Source organism: Erythrolamprus reginae, chromosome 1, assembly GCF_031021105.1.
Source record: "Erythrolamprus reginae isolate rEryReg1 chromosome 1, rEryReg1.hap1, whole genome shotgun sequence".
Taxonomy (NCBI): Eukaryota; Metazoa; Chordata; class Lepidosauria; order Squamata; family Dipsadidae; genus Erythrolamprus; species Erythrolamprus reginae.
Genome location: NC_091950.1, coordinates 124,218,734 through 124,245,685, shown reverse-complemented (window position 1 = coordinate 124,245,685; position 26,952 = coordinate 124,218,734). Strand labels below are relative to the sequence as shown.

At 39.4% G+C, this 26,952-nt stretch overlaps 1 protein-coding gene across 1 annotated transcript in view; it reads right to left on the bottom strand.

Annotated features, from left to right (window-relative positions):
* Positions 1-26,952, bottom strand: part of INSC (INSC spindle orientation adaptor protein) — a 123,664-nt gene that overhangs the window by 54,546 nt on the left and 42,166 nt on the right. The window contains exons 5-9 of the mRNA XM_070743927.1: positions 22,117-22,462; positions 17,940-17,992; positions 16,999-17,122; positions 16,039-16,152; positions 4,924-5,049 (exon numbers count right to left, since the gene is read on the bottom strand). Of these exons, the coding sequence (XP_070600028.1) occupies positions 4,924-5,049; positions 16,039-16,152; positions 16,999-17,122; positions 17,940-17,992; positions 22,117-22,462 (763 nt within the window). The remainder of the gene's footprint in view (positions 1-4,923; positions 5,050-16,038; positions 16,153-16,998; positions 17,123-17,939; positions 17,993-22,116; positions 22,463-26,952) is intronic.

The following is a 26,952-nucleotide window of genomic DNA, read 5'->3' as shown; positions in this document are numbered from 1 at the left end:
TTTTCCCCGCTTTGAAACTAACCCAGAGCAAAGTGTGTTTCAGTTTGTGAAAGAAGAAGGACTGTGAATTGCCTCACAGGTGCAAGCTAAGTATCTCAGAACTGATAAGGGACACGTACAAATTACCAATTGGTTTGGAGACGAGTGCTCTTTGCTATACCAAAAGAGGGCTCTGTTTATTTGCATTTTCGGTATAAAGAACATTGTTTTGAATTTTCAAACGTGTGTGTGTGTCTGAAATTGTATCTGTGCATTTTTGGGAGGATTCTACCAGAGAGCTCGACAGAACATTAAGTGAGTTTTGTCCCATTTTATAACTAGTCTAAGGGTAAAGTTTTTGGGATTAGGTGATGATAACATCTCATAATATTTACAAATAGTTGTTATCTCAACAACTATCTATCAACAACTATCTGTAAACTCCCAAAGGTCCTGGGATGAGAAGCAAAACATCTTCAAAAGAAAGAAAAGAAAAGAAAGAAAAGAAAAAACAGAAAGGTCCAATTGCCTCTTGAAAAAGCATCTTTGGGACAAACATGACTTGGATGACGGAGAATGTCCATACAGATTCTCCTGCCACTCTCACCAGGTACATAGTCAGGTCTTGGTGGCCTCCCAAAAGGCTAATAATGTGGTGATGAGGGGCTGCCAGATCAATAGGCGGACTACCAGGAACACAAATGTAAATGATTGTTTCTCTCTATTATTTTTTCTGTCAAAAACAAAAATGAAGATAACACAGGAAGGGATCCAATTGGAAAGCAAAGAGTGTCCAAATCAAATTTTCATTACAAATGATTACCAAAGAATTGCAGGAACTACAGATAATCCTTACCACAGTTTATTTAGTGACCATTCAACTTTACCAAGTCACTGGGAAAAAAATGATTTATGACCATTTTCAGAGTTACAACCTTTGTAGCATCTCCTCAGGATGATGTGATCAAAATTCATAAGTTTGGCAACTGACTGATATTTATGACTGTCGCGGTGTCCTAAGGTCATGTGATTCTCTTTTCTGACAAACAAAGTCAAATGGGGAAGCCAGATTCACTTAACAACCGAGTTACTAACTTATCCAAAGTAATAATTCACTTAACAATTATGGCAAGAAAGATTGTAAAACGTCTCCCTTAACAACATAAATTTTGGGCTCAATTGTGGTCGTAAATCAAGCATTACCTCTTTGGCAGAATCATTTACACAATTCACACATTTCTTTATTTATTTATGAGATAACAACTATTTGTAAATATGATGAGATATTATCATCACCTAATCCCAACTGCTCACAATCACTCACGCCCTCATCACCTCAAGGCTCGACTACTGTAACGCTCTCTACATGGGGCTACCTTTGAAAAGTGCTCGGAAACTTCAGATCGTGCAGAATGCAGCTGTGAGAGCAATCATGGGCTTTCCTAAATATGCCCATGTCACACCAACAATCCGCAGTCTGCATTGGTTGCCGATCAGTTTCCGGTCACAATTCAAAGTGTTGGTTATGACCTATAAAGCCCTTCATGGCACCAGACCAGATTATCTCTGGGACCACCTTCTGCCGCACGAATCCCAGCGACCAGTTAGGTCCCACATAGTGAGCCTTTTCTGGGTCCTGTCAACTAAACAATGATGTTTGGCGGGACCCAGGGGAGGAGCCTTCTCTGTGGTGGCCCCGGCCCTCTGGAACCAACTCCCCCTAGAGATTAGAATAGCCCCCACCCTCCTTGCATTTCATAAGCTCCTTAAAACCCACCTCTGCCATCAAGCATGGGGGAACTGAGATGTTCTTTCCCCCTAGGCTTCTGCAATTTGTGCATGGTATGTTTGTATGTATGATTGGTTTTATAACAAGGGTTTTTAGCTGTTTTTAGTATTGGATTGTCACATGCTGTTTTTACCACTGTTGTTAGCCGCCCCGAGTTCACGGAGAGGGGCAGCATACAAATCCAATAAATAAATAAATAAATTTACTTTCCATTCTATTAGTTACTGCTGCTACAGTTCAGATTCTTAAAACATTATCAATACATCTTTACAAATCTTTCATAGGTTACAAATAGGAAATCTAATCCAGTGTGTTTCTAAATTTAGCATTAGCATTTAGATTTATATACCACTTCACAGTGCTTTACAGCCCTCTCTAAGCGGTTTACAGAGAGTCAGCATATCGCCCCCAACAATCTGGGTCCTCATTTTACCCACCTTGGAAGGATGGAAGGCTGAGTCAACCTTGAGCCTGGTGAGATTCGAACTGCCAAACTGCTGGCAGCCGGTGATAATCAGAAGTAGCTTGCAGTATTGCACTCTAACCACTGCACCACCTAGCCTCTAAATCTGTGTAAATGTGGGAGGGAGAAGGAATTTCCTTTGAAAATTGGCTTGTACCTTGGTTAATGATGTTCTGTCCCTTCTCTTTTCTTCCATCCTAACCATTTAACATTGTTTTGTAGAAAAGACACATTGTTCAAATGCAAAATGTGTTTGATCAAATATGAAGAATACTATTATTTAGTAAGTGATTGATAGCCTTTGATTTCCTTTGTTCAACAAGGCATTTCTGAATAATTGAACCCTATCAACAACTCAAAGAAAAAATGCCGATAACAGAGTTTGTCAAGTATCTACCACTCAGAATTAAAATTAGCCTTTGTTAAAAAAAAAAGAGAGAGAACAATTAAAGCACCTTTTTCTGACACTCAGTTTAATTTAATTTAATTTAATTTATTTGATTTATATGCCGCCCAATCCCGTGGGACTCAGTTGTTATATTTGCTTCATAATGAGTTCAAAACTATATATATGGTAAATTGTATAGCAATGAGGTGATGTGCCATCTCATTACCATACAAGGTGACATTTCAAAGATAACCAGAAACAGACCTGAATCTATATAAAACACTCAACATTTCGGTGATTTTTTTCCTGAATGCATAAATTTCTACACAAAATAATCTAACAAATTCATATATTGTAATTTCATACACTTCTTTTCAGACCCTCTGCATTTATTTTATTGCAATGCATGGTTACAATAGTACTATTACAGGCAACTCAAGGGTACTGTTCTAACAGGAAATTATAAATTATGAAAGTGTTGGGTATTCAGAAAATGGAATTTATTATCTTCATTTAAACATGGGAGAGCAAAAACTGGTAATTCATAATTTCAATTTTGAAGGTAACCCAGATAGTTGAGAGTACTTGAACTGTTGTTACCTCAAGCTAAGTTGGACAGAGATGTTTCATGTTTAGAATCTTCAAAATAGCTTGTTACAACTCATATGGCATTGGCAATGGACCACTCTTAAACAAATGTATGTAGATGTGCAAAATGGAATGCAGATAGGTTGAAATGCTTACTAGGCTCTTATCTTTTTAGTTACTTTGGCTTAAAAATAATTACATATTGAAATGTTGCTAAAGTATACACCTTTAATATCATATTTATTTTCAAAATGGTTGAAAGCTCCATCCACAGTATACTGATAGAACCTAGAAGACTGACGGCAGAAAAAGACCTCATGGTCCATCTAGTCTGCCCTTTTACTATTTTTTGTATTTTATCTTAGGATGGATATATGTTTATCCCAGGCATGTTTAAATTCAGTTACTGTGGACTTACCAACCACGTCTGCTGGAAGTTTGTTCCAAGGATCTACTATTCTTTCAGTAAAATAATATTTTCTCATGTTGCTTTTGATCTTTCCCCCAACTAACTTCAGATTGTGTCCCCTTGTTCTTGTGTTCACTTTCCTATTAAAAACACTTCCCTCCTGGTATGGTAGCTATGGAGTAGCTACTCCATAGCTACTTCTAGAAAATAAACATTTAGGTTGGTTGTAATCCATGTTTGAGGATGCACCCATTTGCTCAGCAAATAAAGGAAGAAAGTTAGTTAATTGGTGACTAACTGAAGGGATTTAACTATGAAGTGGGATCAAGGTGTTCGTACAACCTTGTATTTCTGGGAGGAAAGCTGAGCCTTATTTCTAAGGAAATAAGATGGAAATAATCTTAGGAATACTTATGACCACATACAAACTATGACAGGAACAATTAAATTAATACCACAGAGAGTATAGCAGTACCTGACTCTGTGGTTTCTTCCCCAAACCCCCAAAATTTTAAACTTAGACTATCTACAGTTGACCTCACCCCATTCCTAAGGGGCATGCCTACCGTCCCTGTCCTACTGTCCTATTATCTAAATTTACCTATACCTACTTTGCTTTTTTTATGTTTATAACATAACTATTATCTTGTACACATTTTGATAAACAAACAAACAAACAAACATCCTCTCTCTTGGACCTTATACATAGCATCGTATTCTGTTATGACTAAAATGAAGTCATAACAAAATGAAACTTTATAAAGCTGTGTAAAGCAATCATCCTACACAGCAGGATTATATGTGGTATTTAGAATCTGCAGGCACAAACTGGTATCCCAATGGAATGGGCTGTCCCTAGCTATTAAACTAGATGGCAAGTTTCATATTGATTTCCTTGGAGTAATATTTGCAACATTAACCCATCCCATCTGCTGAGAAATAAACATGAAGAATTGTGTTTAAAATATATCACCAGCACTAACATATTTATGAAAAACTCTGTTGGATAATCAATACCAGCCATTAACACATCTCAAATGATGTCTAAAAAGCCACATACAACAGGCCCTATAAATACCATACACAAAACAGCACACACTCTGCTAGGGAGAAGTTTTCTGAAGATGGGCTCCAGCATGTGTCCAAAAGCTCTGAAGTCAGAAACCTCTGGTTTCACTGACCAACTCAGACTGGATCCTGCAATCAATATTTGTCATGGATGAACTTTTGGGTTCTACGACGCCTGGGTCATCAATCTGGTAAGGAAAGCACATTGTTTTTACATACATAAGAAATGGAGGTGATACCTTTTCCAGCTGTTGGATTCCTTCTTCCACACAACATACTGAGGCCAGTGTCCGGAGTATTTGAGGAAATAGGCATCTGAAGCAATCTTGATGGCAGATTTTAAGCAAGGCAACAATACCTCCTTCCTACAAGAAAAAACAACCAGTAAATAAGTTGAAGTAAGACTACAAGTTAAGAAGAAGAAGAAAACATCCCAAAATACAAGTGGTTCCATAGAAGAAGCCACGTTATAGAATCAGGTCCCAGTAAAGTGAGCTCCAACATCTGTATCAAAATGCCCCAACAGCAGAGCTGGGTTCCTCCCAGTTCAGACCAGTTCGCATGAACCAGTAGCAACCCACTGGTGATGTCACTGTGACATCATGGCACTAGTTCTGTCAGTGCCCGTCCATGGGCGCCACCATCATTTAAAAAAGAAAAAAGAATACATTGAATTTATTTGATTTTTTTTATTTTTTTTATTTTTTTCCGGGTTTTTTTTTCTTCTGTGCATAAGAATTTCCAACACTTCCTTGCCACCATTCCTCAGGCTCGCATAGATGGAGAAGTCCACTGGGGCTCTCAGTAGTTTCTCCCACAGCATTGTCCAGACCGGGAGGACCCAAAGTGGCAAGTCCTTATTGGGTGCTTTCCCAGGGCTCTGAAGGCCGCCCTCCTAAAGCACCGTTACTGCCACTCTGGAATTTTCCTTCCACCACCATTGCTGCTAGCGCTCCCATCAGGATTGAAGGCAGGCAAGCATGTCAGGGCCGAGAGGGGCGGTGATGGGGTGTCATGGAACTCCTGGAGAGTTTCTCTGCATGGGTTTGGGTGGTGGGATATGTGTGTGAAAAGTAAGTTCCAGGTGGTGGTGGGCAGCAGTCCGATGGGCTGGACAGCACTGCCTTCCACTGCCTGGAAGTTGCTTTTCACTCTCTGCCAGCAAAAGCTGCCCAGGAAACAACTCCAGAGTTCATGGTATTTTGGACTCCCAGGAAATTTCTCTGCTCAGGCTTGGAAAGGGGAGGGGAGGGGAGGGGAGGAGAGGAAAGGAAAGGAAAGGAAAGGAAGGCAGGAAGGAAGGAAAGGAAGAAAGAAAGAAAGAAAGAAATAAAGAAATAAAGAAAGAAAGAAAGAAAGAAAATATATGACCACAATTGAGCCCAACATTTTGGTTGCTAAGCAAGAGCACTGTTAATTGAGTTTCACCACATTTTACAAGTTGGCCACGCCTACCCAGTCACCACACCCATCTGAAACTAAACCCAGCTGACCTCCAAGCCACACCCACAAAATAAGCCATGCCCACAAAACCGGTAGTTTAAAAAAATTAGAACCCACCCCTGCCCAACAGGCTTTCTAACTGCCTATGTTTTAAAACATTTTAATGAAAAATAAAGGACATCTAGTATTCGGCAAAACAAAGAAACATCCTCATGCATGATTTTTATTTCCAGGAATGTTTCAGTACTCCAGGTAACCCCAGAGGCATTTTTAGAAAATAAAATGGTGATTGGCTGTGACTCAGTACTTGTTTGGCAGTGTGCCTCAAGTTCAGGGGGGAAATAGTAATAGAAAGCAACTAAGAGGTTATATGAAGTGATGGAGAATAGCTGAACTATTTCTGCTAAATAAGTATTTTGTGATTGCTTGCGCCTCTTACAATAGCCATCAAATGGTCTCCAAATTCCAAATGGGTGGATTAATCCAAAAATACAGATTGCTGAAGGAGAAACCAGACAGCCATTTATCACAAATGCTTTAATGTGGGGAGTGAGGAGTGATGCAGTGTTTTAAATGGTTCCTTCCAACCAGTGAAGGGCTACCAATTTTTTTACTACCACACTGTGGGCGTGGCTTATACAGGATACATTTTCTTTCAACATCTTTCAGTGCAAATTGGGTACTCTGGGGTGGAGCTCCATTTTTGCTACCCCACTGCGTTTCCCCCCTCCCATCTAGGCAGCAGCCCACCCCTGCTTCCAACTCTATCATTTTATTATTGTCCTTTCAGTAGGAAGTGAACCATGATGAAAGCTAGCCATGCAAGCAAACTGCTTAACGTTGCCCAGGCCGATTCTTTGTATAGTGACTGCCTGGATAGACCCAGTTCAAAATTCATTCAGCAATTAGGTTCTCTCATCTGTTAAAAAAATATGTGTTCCAGTCCTTAAAGTTTGCATCCTGGTGCAGTGGAAACATAACTGCTTATCTCAGGTTTATCACAAAATAAAATTAAACAGTTTCTAGTAGCTTGAGTGTTTCTAAATTGACGCTAAAACTGAATGCTCTCTAGAGCAGCGTTTCCCAACCGGTGTGCCGTGGCACAGTGGTGTGCCGCGGGACATGGCCAGGTGTGCCGCGAGAAGCTCAAGCTGGGCGGGGCGCTGCCGGCGCCCCTGCCTGAGTGTCATCCTGTGGATGGTCTTGGGCTTCACAGTCGCTTCCTGGTTCCCTCTCCTCCCACCGCCTGTGTCTCCCGCCATCGCCTCCCACCAAGCCGTCGCCCGTTGCCGTGGGTTCCTCGAGTGGGAGCTGCCGCTTCCCTCCGTCCAGCTCAGCCACGCTGCCGTAGAAAGCACAGAGGTTATTGCCACCGCTTCTGCCTCCACTCAGGGAGCCACCGTGGTCACCGCGCCTTTTCCTCTCGCTCAGCTCAACCACGGTGGCTCCCTGAGTGGAGGCAGAGGTGGCGGCAATAACCTCTGCACTTTCTACGGCAGCGTGGCTGGGCTGCCTGGAAGGAAGCGGTAGCTCCGAGGAATGAGGCGCTGGCGGTAGACACAGGCGGAGGGAGGAGAGGGAACCAGGAAGCCACCGTAAAGCCCAAGACCAGCCACAGGACGACCTTCAGCCAGGGGCACCGGAACCGCACGCAGCCATGGTGGGAGCAGCATGAGGTAGCAACGAGGCGCGAGGACAAGCAGGCAGCTTGGCGGAGGGGAAGCGCTGAGGGGCTCTCCTCCTTCCCCACCCCCGCGCTTCTCTCCCGCCCTGGCTTTCGCTTCGCCCCATGATTTCCCCGCAATTTCATCCAGGCCACCTCTTGCCTCCTTTTGAACTGCGGGGAAATCTGCGGGCGAAGCAAAAGCCAGGGCGGGAGAGAAGCGCGGGGGGTGGGGAAGGAGGAGAGCCCCTCAGCGCTTCCCCTCCGCCAAGCTGCCTGCTTGTCCTCGCGCCTCGTTGCTACCTCCTGCCTTTTTCCAGGGGCCTTTGGAAGGCACCCAGGGAAGGGGGGGATTGGGGGTGGCTTCTCGTCCTCCTCATCCGGCTGCTAACGCCCGCCTGGTCCCTCTTGCAGTCCCTTCACCGAGCGCTTTTGTCCCAGGCTGTCAGCGAAAGGGCTGCAGGACAGGCGGGGCAGGCGTTCTTCTCACAGCTGAGGCAGGATTTGGAATGTCGGGTGTGTGTGCGTGCCCCTGCCACCCGGAACATTTAAAATAAGAAAAACCTTTGCTGGCCTCCGCAGAGAAGAAAGGAAGAGAGAGAAAGAGAGAGAGAGCAAGAGAGACATAGCAAGAGAGGCAGAGAGAGAGAGAGAGAGAGAGCAAGAGAGACATAGCAAGAGAGGCAGAGAGAGAGAGACAGAGAAAGAGAAAGAAAGAAAGAGAGCTAGCAAGAGAGAGAGAAAGAGAGACAGAGAAAGAGAGACAGAGAGAGAGAGAAAGAGATAGCAAGAGAGAGAGAAAGAGAGAGAAAGAAAGAAAGAGAGAGAATGAAAGAGATAGCAAGAGAGGCAGAGAGCAAGGGAGAGAGAAAGACATATAGGGAGGGAAGGAGGGAGAGAGAAAGAGAGCAAAAAAGAGAGGAAGAAAGAAAGAGGGATGGAGAGAGAGAAAGAAAGGAAGGAAGAGAGAGAAAGAGTGAGGGAGAAATAGAGCGAAATGGAGGAAGATTTTTTTTTGTCAAAACTTTTCTTTAGCCGCCACCCCACACACCCCCGTTCAGTGTTCCCCAGGATTTTGAAAATATGAATAATGTGCCGCGGCTCAAAAAAGGTTGGGAAACACTGCTCTAGAGGACATTGTTTTATTCGAACTCAAGAATAAGAAACAAAAGAGAGGGGGGAGAAAGTGGGGGCAGCTGGGTTTGTGTCTGAAACTAGAATATAATTTACTATCTCCAGGTTTCTAATCTAGTGCCTTAACCATTAACCAATTGGTTGTATGCATCCCTTTATTCCACCAATAAAATCTATGTGCCTCCTTGCCAAACTCCATTGCAACATTTTGGCTGTGTATACAGTGCTGAGCAGCGAATCCATTTCAGATGCCTTGCCATATAGCTTCAGATCATCCATGTAAAGGAAGTGGTTTGGCCTCACAGATGGTTTTGACGTTAGTTAATTATGACACAAATTGTTTAGTATTTCTGATAGAGGAATCAATGCAGCATCAAATAGTAGTGCTTGAGAATGGGTCTCCTTGAAAGATTCCTTTCTTGATGTTCTGTCGGGCTCTCTGGTAGACTCCTCCCAAAAATTCACAGGTACAAATTTCAGACACACACACGTTTGAAAATTCATAACAATGTTCTTTATAATGAAAATTCCCTTAACTTAAGCCCTCTTTTGGTATAGCAAAGAGCACTCGTCTCCAAACAAATGGTAATTTGTACAAGTCCCTTATCAGTTCTGTGATACTTAGCTTGCAGCTGTGAGGCAATTCACAGTCCTTCTTCTTTCACGAAGTGAAACACACTTTGCTCTGGCTTAGTTTCAAAGTGCGGGAAAATCAGCACACAAAAGGTCAAAGTCAGTAAAGCAGTCACAAAACACAAAGATCAGATAATCCTCCACAATGGCCAAACCCACAGGCTGCTATTTATAGCAGCCTCACTAATCACCACAGCCCCACCCAACCACAGGTGGCCTCATTTTCTTTGATAATAATTTCTCAGTTGTTGTTGCCTATGCATCGCTCTCCGCATGCGTGGCTGTATCATTAACTCTTGTTCTGAATCCAAGGAGGAGTTAGATAATTGATCTCCTTCTGAGCTGTCTGCCATACTCTCCTCCTCCCTGTCACTCATGTCTTCTTGGTCAGAGGAGCCTTCATCAGCAGATTCCACCAGGGGCAAAACAGGTCTGCAGCATGTGGATGTCTCCCCCACATCCACAGTCCTTGGGGCAGGAACTGGGCCAGATCTAACCACAACACTTGATATTAACAGGTCCCAATTTATCATCATTGACCAACAGCTATGCCTTCCATTCAAGAAAACTTCTGATGTTTCTTCCGACTCCTGTTATTTCTAGGCACTTGATTATCTAATCATCCATCAAGGAGTGGAATGGATTCTTATATGCAAACTACATTCAGGTTGGTCTTCTTTTTCTTGCAGTTTTCCAAAATCATCTTTTTAATTAGAAGCTGGGCTTTTGTTTCTCTGCTGAGCTGATCTTTTGTTTTATTATTATTTTACAATCTACTGATGTTCCCTGATAGTCTTTCATTCAAAAACTGATTAGATCCAATCCATTCTATGCTCCAAGCCAATCTCTGGAAATAAAGAATTCCGAAGGTTCAATACAAGAACTGGCTAGTGTAGAAATCATCTTAAATCTGCTTAGCCCTACAGAAAGTTTATTACTGACCAGATGGAAATTATTTGCAGATAAATGTAATTAGAATTTTGACCTAAATGGTTTTCAGTTTTGTGAAATAATCCTTTCTCATTTGTAGCATATGGCTACAATGCAAGTCAGAAAGCTTTATTGGCACAGATACAACCAAAAATGTGAATGAAATTCTATTGATTTCTGGAATTAAATACCACAAACAAAGACTTTATTTTCAAATCAATCACTCTTGAAGTCACCGCAGTTGGGCGCTATAGGCAACAGCCAGAAGACTGTTGATTGCTAGGAACATTGTTACAAAATAAAAATAGCTTGATGGTTCTTTTTATGCCATTTTTAATCTTGAAAAATGGAAACAATAGATTATTTATTTAGTCCCTTCAGTCTGATGACTATGTAGACAAATGATTTGGAGATTTTTCAGAAAGTGCCATTGCCTTCTTCCTAGCTCTGAGAAAGAGTCATTGGATTCCAGCTGGCTTTGTGCCTACAAACGTAGTCTTTTGGTTTCTAGCCTGGGGCCTTTAACCAAACTCCCTCTCGATTATTTATTAGGATAATTTATATCTTGCCCTTTTAGAATAAAAATCTTCCCAAAGGAGCTTTAAAACAATGAGCATTGAAGAAGTCTTTTGCCAGGAGAGACATTATTTTTAATAACTTTCTATTCTGGGAGAAATATCTGAGTAACCAGCTCATCATCTCTGGAAAGTGTGAGGGCACAAAACTGCATTGGCACTGCACCCCATGTTCTAGGCCAGAGATCTTCAAACTTGGCAACTTTAAGACTTATGGACTACGCTGGCTGGAGAATTCTGGGAATTGAAGTCCACAAGCCTGAAAGTTGTCAAGTTTGGGGACCCCTGTTCTAGGCTGTGGTAGAACTGCACTTTCTTTCTTCTGGTCTGCCTCCACCAAGAACAAGTCTGAAGATTTCAAACAAACATTTGTTTGACAAATAAAGAGGCTTCAATAGCTATCTTTGTGATAATATTAAGAGAGTCGGTCAACTATACCGGAAGTTCTTTCAGATATACTATATATAGCCAAGTTCATGATTTTAATTTTGTTCAATCATTCATTCATTTATTTATTTATTGTTAGAGTTGAAAGGGACCATGATGGCCATCGAGTTCAACCCCCTGCCCAAGCAGGAACCCTATAGTATACCAGTCAAGTGGCAGTTCAATCTTCTCTTAAAAATGCCCAGAGTGTTGGAGTTCACAACGTCCGCTGGTAGGTTGTTTCATTGGTTGATCGCTCTGACCATCAGGAAGTTCCTCCTTATCTCCATATTGAATCTCTCCTTGGTCAGCTTCCAGCCGTTGTTCCTCGTCCGGCCCTCTGTTGCCCTGAAGAATAAAGTGATCCCCTTCTCTCTGTGACATCCCCTCGTATACTTGTAGACTGCTATCATGTCCGCTCTGGCCCTCCTTTTCTTTAGGCTATCCATGCCCAGTTCCCTCAGTCTCTCTTCGTAAGTCTTGGTTTCCAATCCCTTAATCATCTTGGTTGCTCTTTTTTGCACCTTCTCCAGAGTTTCAATGTCTCTTTTAAAGTGTAGTGACCAGAACTGAATACAGTACTCCAGGTGTGGTCAGACCAGGGCATAGTAGAGTGGTATTAAGACTTCCCTGGTCTTGGAGTGTATTCCCCTGTTGATGCAGCTTAGGATTGTGTTGGCTTTTTTAGCTGCTACTGCACATTATTGGCTCATGTTTAGTTGATTGTCCACCAAGACTCCGAGGTCTCTTTCACAGTTGCTACTGCTAAGAGGGGTTTCTCCCAGGTTGTATGTGTGTATGCTTAAGAGAGATAAACTCTTCATTCATGGCTAGGAAGTAAGGATAAACATAATTGCTTTATCCCACTTCATCCTCATCCTCACTGTTTTTTACATGTAGAAAATAACTTAAGTCCATAATCCTCTTGCAATCGTCATAATGTTGGGAAGTTGCCATAAACCACCAAAGGGTTGTCATCCCTGCTCTTTTGATTTCTTTTTGCAAAATAATAATAATAATATATGAAACAGTTGCAGGTGTTGTAATACTTCTCTATTATAGCCTAAGGATTTTTTTTTCACCAGATAATTTCAAATTCAATTTCAAAGTGGCTCAAATTAAATTCAGTCTGAAATCCTTGGCCTTGGTATTTGCTGATCAGATTAATTTTTTGTTACAGAAATGGCTAGTTATTTGCTAAATATGGAAAAGTAAAAAGTTGACACTGTGATTTTTGTATTTTATTGTGCTGAAAACTTTTTGGATCTCAATGCTTCCCCCCCCCCCCTTTTCCCCTTCATTCTACACTTCTTTTTCCCCTTTCCATTTCCTTACTATTTTAATTATCTTAAGAGAAGGCAAATATATGTGTCCCAAGATAATGTTGCAGAATCCAATCTGGATCGGTCACTGGGAACACAGGTTTTGACTTCCAAACTTTTGGACTCATGCTAGTGAGAAATTCCCTGAAGATGGGCTCCAGCACAAGTCTGAAAGCTTGAAAGACAAAATCTCTGTTGACTCAGATTGGAACCTTCATTTTCATTTATATTTTAAACTATTATTAACTTAATTTAAAAAAAATCAAATTTAATCTTAGTTTACAGACTGATGCTCTTTGGAAATCTCACATTTCCAATACTGTACAAATCAAATGACAGATTTAAGGACAGGAGATTATGTGGACATACAGTTTAAAGATGAGAAGAAACTTCTCATAAACTTAAGCCAAAATTTATTGGGGAAAATAAATTGCTTAACATTTTAAAGACTCCTTGTTCTCAGATTTTAAATAGTTTTGCTGGAAAAACAGGCGTAATAAAGAGGATTATCAGACTAAGTTGGATTTTGATGGTGACCTATTCAATTTCTTTTATTAAACGCCATTGATTTTCACACTATTGCCTGTAATAATAGACAAATAAATGTATTTGTGCCTCTCTGTGAAAGAAAACAAGTTAATTTCATTTATTTAAAGTCTATATTTGATCAGCCATGTTTGGTGAGAAAAAAATCTTAGATATATATAGGCATTCATAAGGGCAGTTTTCATTTTAAAAAATTAATTGATTTTGTAAAAAGAAATCTTGGTGATATAAATCATATCAGAAAAAATATTGTGGTTATTAAATACTTTGATCTTTGATCTGAATAAATTTAACAAAGAATTTAGAAGATAAGAATCAATTCTTAACTTTTATCATTGGTTCTTTAAAATGAACTAATATGTACAGAATGAATAATTAATGCAGTCCAAGAGCTTAGGAACAAAACGCCTGTGACTTTTAGCAGATCCTTGAATCCACAACTTTAAATTCTCTTCCTTCTTTGGACAGCTAACTTCTTTTTCCAATTCAGCTTTTCCACCAGACGTTATCTCATTTTAGACTGTTTTTTATTGAACACATGCTTCTATCGTACCTGATCCATATAAACTATGAGATAAATCTTAGATGTGCAATGCAAAGTCACATTTATAGTATTACAACTTGTGTAACCTAAATGAGCTTTAATTCTTCTTCCATTCAGACAGGTATTATTCTTTCAATCTTTTCCACAAGTCTACAAAAAGGAGTGATAGCCTAAATTATGTTGAGTGTCAATTTAGTGTAGCAGTGAAAGGGACCAGGCTAAAAACCAGGAGAGTATGAATTCTTGTGCTGTTTTAGGCATAAAGCCCAATAGGTGTCTATGAGCCAGTCAAGCCTTCTTTGCCCCAAGATGAAGTACAGTGGAACCCTGACATAAGAGCTGCTCTACTTAAGAGCAACTCGAGATAAGAGCTGGGAGGGGAGAGATATTTTTGTTCTACTTACAAGCCCAAATTCGAGACACAAGCGCCAAGGAGCTGTCTCCTGAAGCCAAACGCTAACTTCCGCGTTCGGCTTCAGGAGACAGCTGCGAAGCGGCGCGCGTGTTTTAAAAGGTTGCAGCCGGCCTGGGGGGCTCGGGGGGGTGCTTGCAGCTTTCTTTCTTGCTCTTTTTCTTTCTCTCTTTTACCTTCCCTTCCTCTATTTCTTCTTTTCTTTCTCCTTCCCACCTTCTTCCCTCCCTCCCTCCCTTCACTCATTCCTCTCTTACTCTCCCCTTTCATAAGTTTCCTTGCTTCCTTCCTCTGTTCCTGTCCCTTCCCCCTTTCTTTCTTTCTTTCTTTCTTTCTTTCTTTCTTTCTTGCTCTTTTTCTTTCTCTCTTTTACCTTCCCTTCCTCTATTTCTTCTTTTCTTTCTCCTTCGCACCTTCTTCCCTCCCTCCCTCCCTTCACTCATTCCTCTCTTACTCTCCCCTTTCATAAGTTTCCTTGCTTCCTTCCTCTGTTCCTGTCCCTTCCCTCTTTCCTTCCTTCCTTCCCACCCTCCGTCCATTCATTCACCCATTCCTCTCTTGATCGCTTAAAGCCGGTCCCTGGTGCAAAAAGGGTTGGGGACCTCTGTCCTACAGGATTGGGTGGCAGAGAAGTTGAACATATGTAAATTTAAAAGTTTAAGAAAGTTTACAAGTTAAGTGAAAGAAACTTCATTATTCATTTATATGTACATGTACATTTCTTCATTAAAAACATGTCTTTCTGCATAATTTAGACTAACTTTGTGAGTTTTTTGAGGTCTGGAACCAATTAAAATTATTTACATTAATTCCTATGGGGAAAAGTCGTTCGAGATAAGAGCTGCTCGACTTAAGAGCCCAGGTCCGGAACGAATTAAACTCGTATCTCGAGGTACCACTGTATATGGCAATGTAGGTCAGGCTAAGAAAACTGCACAAACAAGGTCACTAGGATTCAAAGCTGACCTAAAGGCACACATACCCAAAGTAGTGAGAATTATGGAGAAATAGTGCTCAAACCTGAAATGCTAAGCATCATTATGCAGATTCTGCTTCTTGCATTACAATCGTCAGTACAGTCAAATCTATTCACCACTAGCAGTTTGTTCTGCCAGAGAGGGAACCAGAGGCGGATTGCTTACCTTTTCCTATCGGTGTGCTGCGTGCATCGTGACATTTTGTGTTCGTGTCCCCAGCATGATTTTCCTTCTGTGCATGCTCAGAGGGGAAATTTTCCTTCTGCGCATGCTCAGAGAGCCAAAATTGTGGGAAATTATTTTTTAAAAAGATGATGGCATGCATGGACCGGTAAAGACAGACTGGAGCCATTGGGCCACTACCAAAGTGTCGCAATGGATCTCACTGGTAGGAACCCACCACTGGAGGGAACATGTAATACAATTAGAGCTATGTTTGGGTACAATATTCCTCTTTTTCTGTAATCCACATGTTCCCTACAAATATGAGGGGGGTGCATTTTGACCCACATTATCATAATGATTGCAGAAAAATAAAAATATAGAGAGATGGGGAATGTATATTTTGAGATAAAACAACACCAATGCGGTGGTAATTCTTAAATTTTAAGAACAACAGATATGAGGTTGATTATTTTCTCTGGAAAGCAAGATTATATTTAAATGTTCGGAGGGGAGAGACAAAACATTGCACCAACATCTGGAACTCAACAAATAGTTGTTCTAGAATCATCCCAAGGATAACTTGCCTTTGCAATAATGCGACACAAATGGGATCCTTCTTGAGTAAGGCTGAATAAATTGCTTACAGCTGATTCTACAGAGCAGAGGTTATCTGAGGAATCTATTTCTTTCACCAAGTTCTGTGTAACAAAGCAAAAACAGAGACAAAATGAAATAATTGTAAAACTTCTGCTCTTCTGGTATTTAGAGAGCGAATGAAACTGACATTCCAATTGGAAAGAAAAATACTTATCTTCTTCAAGCACTATATTCAGAGTGCTACCTTTCATACAGAAGCAACTTTATCAGGACACAAGTATTCTAATAGGCATGAAAAATATTCCAGAATTCAAAATATTTGGATAATATCAAAGGTATTTATCATTAAATATAACTTCTGCTGATCACCAGCTGCCAGCACTTTGGCAGATCGAATCTCAGTAGGTTCAAGGTTGACTCAGCCTTCCATCTTTCCAAAGTTGGTAAAACGAGGACCCACATTATTGAGGGCAATATGCTTACTCTGTAAACCGCTTAGAGAGGGCTGTAAAGCACTGTGAAGTGGCATATACTCTAAATGCTAAAATACTAAATGTTATTCAGAATTGTTGCCAGGAAAACAGCATGGCTGTATTCATATTGTCACTAGGAATTAACATGGATGAAAAGGATATTTTACTTTTATGTGATGGTTTAACTAAAACATTTTCTGTGCTCCTGTATTTACTCTAACATTTGACTTACAGAACAGTTTTCTATTGGCACTGTAGAGTAGAGTAGGCTTGTGTTAGGAAGACAAGCATGGCATGATCGAGATTAATGTACCAGAAGGTTTATATTTCCAGTCTTAGTGTTCTCCAATATGAAAGACATTAGATACATCTCTAGAGACAACAAAATACTCCAGGATATCTTAAGAGATATAAAAAGATATAAATAGAAGTACTGCCAAAATATGTTTTTACTACTGGAAAAAAAATACTAACCTTTATTTCCTGTGTTAGAGCTAGTTCTATCAATTGGGCAAAATATTGTGCCACCGTGGTTAGCGCATCATTAATACAAGATTTCATTGATTTTAATATTTGTTCATCTTCAATCTGTATGCACCTAGAAGGAAATGCCAAAGTGTCGGTCCAGTGGCACCGTAATTTATAATCTAAGATCTATTCAAGATGCAACATCAAATAGCAGTTCTATAGCCTCAATATAAAGGTAAATTAAAATTCATAATTAATATGATTCCCTTGTGTATCACCCATATATCAATCTGTAGCCTAGGGATTTCCCATTCTTTCTACTAAATACATACTTTTCTGCAAAGTAGATATTGAATTCCTACCACAACATTAGCTAATAATCTAAAGAGGAGACTTATATTAATTAGACCTGGTAGAAGTCAGGTTTTCTCTGCAAGTGGAAAAGGCCTATTGGTTTGTTTGTTTATTTATTTATTTTTATATATTTGTTTGTTTTGTCATGTACGTATTGGTGATATACAAAGATATAATATTTATATACATGATACTAGTAAAAGAGAAACATTGGGACAGGGGACGGAAGGCACTCTGGTGCACTTATGCATGCCCCTTACTGACCTCTTAGGAATTGGGAGAGATCAACAGGGGATAATCTAAGGGTAAAGGTTTGGGGGTTAGGTGATGATACTATAGAGTCTGGTAGTGAGTTCCATGTATCAACTACTCAGTTACTAAAATCGTATTTCCTGCAGTCGAATTTAGAGTGGTTTACTTTACGTTTGTATCTGTTGTGTACTCATGTGTTGTTGTGGTTGAAGCTGAAGTAGTCTATCACAATATTAAATCTATCACAATATTACAGCTCCTCGACCCATTGAGGATGTCCATAATTTCAAATATAGGTTTGCTAAGGTAAAAGTACAAGAATCAATAATGTTTAATATTACCTTTCAGTAACTGTAGTAAGCTCTGAGCATTTTTCCACTAGCTTTTTTTCATACTGCAAAAAATAGGAATAGAACTGCATTAACATATTTGAAAAAGAATCAAGATATGAGCTTTATTTTCAGATACATGTGATTAACTCAAGCCCAGTTCATGAGAGTAACATAGATGAGCAAAATATAAATCCTTAGAAATACGGCCAATGGCAGGATGGGCTGAGAATGGAGAATCTGCCTTTTATTCTGGGAGAGGGCAGGGGGATATCAAAGGCTCTGAAGAAACATAAATGCCCTCCAAGTTCATTCTATGTGGGGTTCTATTTTCCCCTTCCATTTTGATATCAAATAACAAGGAAGAATGAACTATGTGGGCTGTCTTTCATTCTCCCACATCTAATCCTGTTTTAGGATATTAACTGGGGTGAGGAGGGGGGGGGTAACTTGTTTGTGATCTCTAAAATCAAAGTTCCTATATTCGGTGCCATTAATTGCACCTAGAAATTATACCTATATGGAACTGAGAGGGGAAAAGTACCAATACAGTGGTACCTCGAGATACGAGTTTAATTCGTTCCGGACCTGGGCTCTTAAGTCGAGCAGCTCTTATCTCGAACGACTTTTCCCCATAGGAATTAATGTAAATAATTTTAATTGGTTCCAGCCCTCAAAAAACTCACAAAGTTAGTCTAAATTATGCAGAAAGACATTTATTTATTTATTTATTTATTACTTAGATTTGTATGCCGCCCCTCTCCGAAGACTCGGGGCGGCTCACAACATGTAAAAAACAAATCATAAGCAATCAGACAATTTAACATATTTAAATATTTAAAAAACCCCATATGCTAACAGTCACACACACAGACATACCATGCATAAATTAAACGTGCCCAGGGGAGATGTTTCAGTTCCCCCATGCCTGACGGCAAAGGTGGGTTTTAAGGAGTTTACGGAAGGCAGGAAGAGTAGGGGCAGTTCTAATCTCCGGGGGGAGTTGGTTCCAGAGAGTCGGTGCCGCCACAGAGAAGGCTCTTCCCCTGGGGCCCGCCAACCGACATTGTTTAGTTGACGGGACCCGGAGAAGGCCCACTCTGTGGGACCTAATCGGTCGCTGGGATTCGTGCGGCAGGAGACGGTCTCGGAGATATTCTGGTCCGATGCCATGAAGGGCTTTAAAGGTCATAACCAACACTTTGAATTGTGACCGGAAATTGATCGGCAACCAATGCAGACTGCGGAGTGATGGTGAAACATGGGCATACCTGGGTAGGGTGGGAAGGAAGGAAGGAAAGAGGGAAGGGACATGTTTTTAATGAAGAAATGTACATGTACATATAAATGAATAATGAAGTTTCTTTCACTTAACTTGTAAACTTTCTTAAACTTTTAAATTTACATATGTTCAACTTCTCTGCCACCCAATCCTATAGGACAGAGGTCCCCAACCCTTTTTGCACCAGGGACCGGCTTTAAGCGATCAAGAGAGGAATGGGTGAATGAATGGACGGAGGGTGGGAAGGAAGGAAGGAAAGAGGGAAGGGACAGGAACAGAGGAAGGAAGCAAGGAAACTTATGAAAGGGGAGAGTAAGAGAGGAATGAGTGAAGGGAGGGAGGGAGGGAAGAAGGTGGGAAGGAGAAAGAAAAGAAGAAATAGAGGAAGGGAAGGTAAAAGAGAGAAAGAAAAAGAGCAAGAAAGAAAGCTGCAAGCACCCCCCCGAGCCCCCCAGGCCGGCTGCAACCTTTTAAAACACGCGCGCCGCTTCGCAGCTGTCTCCTGAAGCCGAACGCGGAAGTTAGCGTTTGGCTTCAGGAGACAGCTCCTTGGCGCTTGTATCTCGAATTTGGGCTTGTAAGTAGAACAAAAATATCTCTCCCCTCCCAGCTCTTATCTCGAGTTGCTCTTAAGTAGAGCAGCTCTTATGTCGGGGTTCCACTGTACTCTATTCTTCCTATAGGAAGCAAAGTTGGCCTGCTAAATACTGACTTCTGTAAATGAGCTGGAGAATTATGATCAGGATTATCTCAAAGCATTATCTCCTTCCTTCCTTCCTTCCTTCCTTTCCTTCTCTCTTTCTATCTCTTTCTTTTTTCTTTCTTTCTTTCTTTCTTTCTTTCTTTTTTCTTTCTTTCTTCTTCTTTTTTTCTTTTTCCTTTTCCTTTTCTTTTTTTGCAGGTAGTTAGAGAGGAATTACCTGATTGCTAAATTCATGAAATACCCATTCTTCCAAAAAGTACTCACAGCAGCTAATTAAAATAAACAAAACCAAAATTCCACTAAAAATAAGATTTAAGATACTCATTTGAAATCCAGAATAGTTTAGCATCTCCAGACTGATGTTCTTGATCACAGCACCCACAACTCCTCCGTTGATATTAGAATCGCATTGCTATGTAAATACAAGATGCTATTTTTTTTCTAGTATTCCTGATATTCATATTGCTCATAAACATATCGGGATCACAACTAATTCTTTTCCAAGTCCTTATAATTCTTTTTTTGAAAATCATACATTGAATGGCCTGAAACTTTTTCATTCTGAAATTCTATTAAGTAATCTTATTGAAATGAGCAGATAAGTGGAAAGATAGCAAAGGATGAATTAGGGTTTCCTGTTCTTATATTTGACAATCTTACTTTTCTAAGAGGTCTGTAAGTGATGTGCATAAGTGCACCATTGTGCCTACCGTTCCTGTCCTACTGTCCTCTTTTATCATTACTTTTTACTTATGTTATGTTATCCCATACATGTTATCCTATACATCCTATACAAACTATTATCCTATACATGTTTGACAAATAGATAGATAGATAGATAGATAGATAGATAGATAGATAGATAGATAGATATAAATGATTAACAACCATGTAAGAAAAGTAGGATGTTTTATAGCAGAATAACACATTTTATACATTGCAAAGTTTGAATCCAGACTTAAAGCAAAAAGGAATTTTAGCATAAAGAGAAGGGCCATGAACCCAACATGAAAGACTATGATTTACATATAGAAAATCTCAGGTTTATTTCTTGGCATCTCCAGCTGAATGGTTCAAGCAACAGATTATGGTAAAGTCCTTTGAACAGAGTTTCTGATGAGTAGATGCTAATCAAAACATGCAAACTAAGCTAGCTTTTTTTAAAAAAAATCTAATTTGATTTCATTTCTAAGACCTCACCTGAATGATTTACAAGATTACGGTCATCGGTATAAGGAAAGAACTCAAAATTCTCTAGCAATAAAAGTACTATGCCAGACACAAACTGCAATAATTATTATATTTGTACATAGCTGCTTCAGAAGCTTCCTACCAAAAAATGGTTCTGACATTATTATATATTGTAATTTATTTATTTGTTTATCAGATTTCTATGCCTCTCTTCTCCTGGGACTCAGGGCAGCTCACAGTAAACAAATATAAAACATGAAGAAATCTAATATTAAAATACTCTAAAAATCTCCATAGTAAAAGCACATAGAAATCTGACTTAAGTTGTACTCTAAAACCCTTATTTACAGTGCTCCAAAAAATAAGGGAAACACTCAAATAATACATCCTAGATCTGAATGAATGAAATATTCTCATTGAATACTTTGTTCTGTACAAAGTTGAATGTGCTGACAACAAAATGAAATTGATTGTCAATCAGTGTTGCTTCCTAACTGGACAGTTTGATTTCACAGAAGTTTGATTTACTTGGAGTTATATTCTGTTGTTTAAATGTTCCCTTTATTTTTTCAGCAGTATATTTAAAAACCAATCATCCACATTCATCCTATCATTCTTTAGTCATAGGTCAGTGTAGATGTTAAAATTTCAATGGCCCCAGAAGTCGGCAGAAATGTGTTTTCAATGCCTTACAAGAGACTGGGAGAGTAGGAGTCGTACGAATCTCCGGAGGGAGTTGATTCCAGAGGGCCGGGGCCGCCACAGAGAAGGCTCTTCCCCTAGGCCTTGCCAGACGGCATTGCCTGGCTGACGAGTCCTGGAAAAAGCCAACTCTGTGGGACCTAACCAATCACTGGGATACATAAGGCAGAAGATGGTCCCTTATGCACCCACATAAATGCCAACTCATTCCTTCCAGTTCCATGGAGTTCTAGATTTCCTTGTTTTTAAAAGTAGTTATTTAATATTTATCTAGACTGTTAAGTAATAGTTTCATATTACATTGACTTTACCTGGTGCATTTCTTCCCAAGAATTCCTTGTGAATGTATTATATTCATTGATCATTGATCGGACATGGCAGTTGACTCGTACTGTCATGCTGTGCACCCTCTGCCATCTATTCTTCTCCAGTTTTTGAACAATCCTGGTCAGCTCAGTACTTATAATCCAAGCTCTTTTCAGCAACAATTGCAAGTTATCACAGGCACCATGTTGTGATGAAATGGGAAATTCGCCCTGCGCATCTTCTTCTAGACTGATTGGCTTAGACTGAAGAATACACATGCATTCACTATCAGTCATGAGCTTCAAGTCTTCCATCCAACGTTGGACTGAGTCCATCTGAATTAAATGCATACTAAAAGGGGGGGAAAGGAAAGAAAACTTTTAGCAAAATAGTATTTAGAAATAGAAATAGCATTCAATAGCATTCAGACTTCACAATGCTTTACAGCCCTCTCTAAGCGGTTTACAGAGAGTAAGCATATTGCCCCCAATAATCTGGGTCCTCATTTTAGCGACCTTGGAAGAATGGAAGACTGAGTCAGCCTTGAGCCCACTGAGATTCGATCTACCGAACTGCTGGCAGCTGGTGATCAGCAGAAGTAGCTTGCAGTACTGGACTCTAACCACTGCACCACCGAGGCTCTACTATTTAGCCAAATAGGATTCCCGCAACAAAAGTCCACGGAGTCCGCGGAGAGGGGCGGCATACAAATCTAAATAATAATAATAAATACCTTATTCCGCCAGACTTGAAATTCTTCAATTAGACAATTTACAACTTCTGTTGTCTCTGTTCTGACTTAACTATAGTTCATAAAATCATACGCCAAAATGTCCTTCCTGTTAGTGACTACTTCACCTTCAACCGCAACAATACACAAGCACATAATAGATTTAAACTAAATGTCAACTGCTCTAAACTAGACTGCAAAAGATATGACTTCAGCAATAGAGTGATCAATGCCTGGAATGCACTAGCACAAAACCTTTAACCTTAGATTACCTACAATTGACCTCTCCCCCTTTCTAAGAGGTCTGTAAGGGGCGTGCACCATTGTGCCTACTGTCCCTGTCCTACTGTCCTATTGTCTTTTAGCATTACTTTCTATCATTACTTTTTTAATTTTATGTTTATACAAATTACCATCCAATAATTGTTTGACAAATATATATAAATAATATAAATAAATAAATTGTATTTGGCCAATTATATCTCTGTTGTACTGTATTTGAAGGAAAGAGCAGCATGATACCAAGTCTACTGTATTTGTGTTTCAGCTAAGACATCTGGTTACCTACTGATAGAAATAAATTAGGTGGATATTTCGTACAACCTATTCCATCAATAATTATGAAAGCATGTGCAGAAAGCCTTGGGTTGATTTTCATATGCATGGATACCAGTGGTGAGTTGCTACCAGTTTGCCCTAGTTCAGCCGAACTGGTAGCAGCAGCCTGGATTTCATCATGGACATGCACATCTCTAAACAGGTAGCAAAGGTAAGTGAAATCCATTGCTGATAGATACAAAGTTCCAGAGAGTTGCAGGGCAACTCTCTTTTGAGCACAGCGTTTTGTATGGATTCTTCTCAATTCATTTCAAAGATAGGACATAAATATAGTAGTGAGGTTCATTGCAGATCATTTACTCCCCAAATATTTGAGGACTGTTTTATTCAATTGGTTGAACAGAAGCAAGTATATATTACAATGAGTTAACCTGTAGAGTTTTTTTCTTATTATTTGTTTGTTTGTGTCTGTCTGTCTGTCTGTCTGTCTGTCTGTCTGTCTGTCTGTCTATCTGTCTGTCTATCTATCTATCTATCTATCTATCTATCTATTTATTTATTTATTTATTTATTTATTTATTTATTTATTATTTAAATGTATAGACCGTCCAACTCCTTCCGAACTCTGGGCAGTGTACAACAATAAAAAACAATATAAAAGACCAATTAAAAACCCATAAACATAAAAATCATTCATATTCTGTTAGCCGGGTCTAGATGGCACCGTTACTCAATGACTTATTCTATTTTTGTTTGTATTCATTTTCACTCTTTAACTTTCAGTAAAATTATATTTTCAATATAATCCTTCATTTCTGCTTTATTATAGCATCCACCCTCACCAGAGTAACAGGAATGGAGCCACTGAATTTTAAAATCCTGATAACTTATTTTTAAAGAGAAAAGTCTATTCTCTTACCCTTCAGCATATAGCTTAAGATAAACAAATGAAAAAAAGTTGTATTTCTGCCCAGCTAATCTACTGATTTATTTAGAGCAGCACAGAAAATTGAATTCAGCCATAGTCCAGTTTATTATTAGCTAACATGATTAAAGGTCATTTAATGCTGTGATTCTGTAAACTGACTGAAGACATTAGTCATGTTACTGGGAGGGATAGAGAGAGGGAGGTAATAATTTTGCAAGACCATTTCTTCCCCTGCTGAAAAAGGAAGCTGTTGAAATATTTCTTGTATGCTGCTATAAAATGCAAGGAATAAAAAGATTATAAATGGAAATTAGGATTTTTTTTTCAGTTTGGAAATGGTGAAACTATCTGATAAAAAAAGAATTAGACTTTTGCTGAACTATAACCACATATGACATGGCAAATGAATATTTTATTTATTTATTTCATTCGGTCGGATTTCTATGCCGCCTTTCTCCGCAGACTTAGGGCAATTTACAACATGCAATAAATTATATGGATATTATTTGACATTTGTCTCAGTCAAATAAGACAATGTGATAAAAAGTATCCACCAATTTCCTATTTTCTCCCCCAGCATATTCTAAGTAGCCCCTGCTAAAACACAAATGCTCCTGGATTGGGGAATTGATTCCCCTGTCCCAGAGATTTTCAAAGCAGAATATCTTTCAGAATTTATTCTCATCAAACAAATATCAAATCTTTCACCAGCAGGGGGAACTCTATGGAGTGATATCCTTCCCTTCCTCCAGGGATATCAAATAAGGGGGTAAATATCTCCCCAATTGTAATCTTTTTACAGCTTTAACTTCTATCATCAGGAAATGATATACAGATATAGGGTGGATAATATAACAAAGGTAGAATGATATTATCAGATGGTGTGAAGCTATTGATCTCAAGGAGGATGATTCCCTCGGTATCTTGTTTAAACAATCCCACTCCCTTTTATCCCTTGGCAAATATCCTCACTGTAATTTATCTTGGCATAAAAATTAGTATAGCAGTTCAACCAACACTGGAGGTTTTAAAGAAGAGATTGGATAACCATCTGTCTGAAATTGTATAGTGTTCCCTGCCTGAGCAGAGGATTGGAGTAGAAGATCTCCAAGGTCCCTTCCAACTCTGTTATTCCCTCCCTGTCTTCCAGGCACCTTCCTTTTAGGTAATAATAATAATAATAATAATAATAATAATAATAATAATAATAATAATAATAGTAGTAGTAGTAATAATAGTAGTAGTAATAATAGTAGTAGTAGTAATAGTAATAATAATAATAATAATAGTAATAGTAATAATAATAGTAGTAGTAATAATATTAGTAATAGTAATAATAATAATAATAATAATAATAATAATAATAATAATAATAATAATAATAATAATTTTAAAAAAATTAGATTTGTATGCCGTCCCTCTCCGGAGACTCGGGGCGGCTCACAACAATTATAATAACAACATGACAATGTAACAAATCTAATTTTTTTTTTTAAAAAAAGCATCTAAAAACCCATCATTTAAAAAATATTCAACACAAGCTAAGTCTCCAGTCGGCTTCTCTCAGCTTCTCTTCCTCTTTTTCCAGCCAAATCCTTTGGCCAATTCTCAGAAGTGAAATTTCCCACCTCTTAGGTTCTACCTGACCTGAACCAATAACCAGAATCCTTTGCAGGAAATTTTGTGCCTTCTCTCTTTACCTTTTCCACAGGAATAGTCTTTCCGCCAAGGGATCCTCTTGCCTTGCTGCTAACCTCTTTCTTCTTTTCCTCTCTCCCTTGCCACACCCATAGTTGGAGCCTTATGACCTAGTACCCTGTCTCCTCCCTGAGCTACCTTTGTTTTGATCAATTTAGTCCCCCACTATCTTTAGGGGCCAGTTAAACTATAACCAGGTCTAGGTAAAGATTCCACACTCTCTCTCCCCAAATTCTGTTTGTCTATTTACTTGTCATCTCCATCTTTCAGTTTAACTAATCTGGGTTTTTTTGTTAAAATCCTTTCCTACCCTGCACCAACTACACAGCAACCAAAGAGTTGCACATGCAACTTTCCTATTTACTGTATAGCTTTTATAACACTCTTGAAAAGGTTGACCTCTATTCTTGCCCTGTCAAAACATTGGTGCGTTTGTTTTACTTCTATGAAATGCTCTTATTTAGCCTCCAAATGGGTTGACCTAGGAATGTATTGCTATGGATTTAGTGGATTATGTTTTTAAGTATTCTAGAATTAGAATCCAAGTTAGCCTTCATATGAAACTGACAGTTTCAGGGTTACACTTATACGTGGTTTAAGATGCACTCAAATAGTTCTTAACAAATGCACAACATATACAGTGATATCTCGTCTTACAAACGCCTCGTCATACAAACTTTTCGAGATACAAACCCGGGGTTTAAGATTTTTTTGCCTCTTCTTACAAACTATTTTCACCTTACAAACCCACCGCCGCCGCTGGGATGCCCCGCCTCTGGACTTCCGTTGCCAGCGAAGCACCCATTTTTGCGCTGCTGGGATTCCCCTGAGGCTCCCCTCCATGGGAAACCCCACCTCTGGACTTCCGTGTTTTTGTGATGCTGCAGGGGAATCCAGCAGCTCAAAAATGGGCACTTCGCTGGCAAC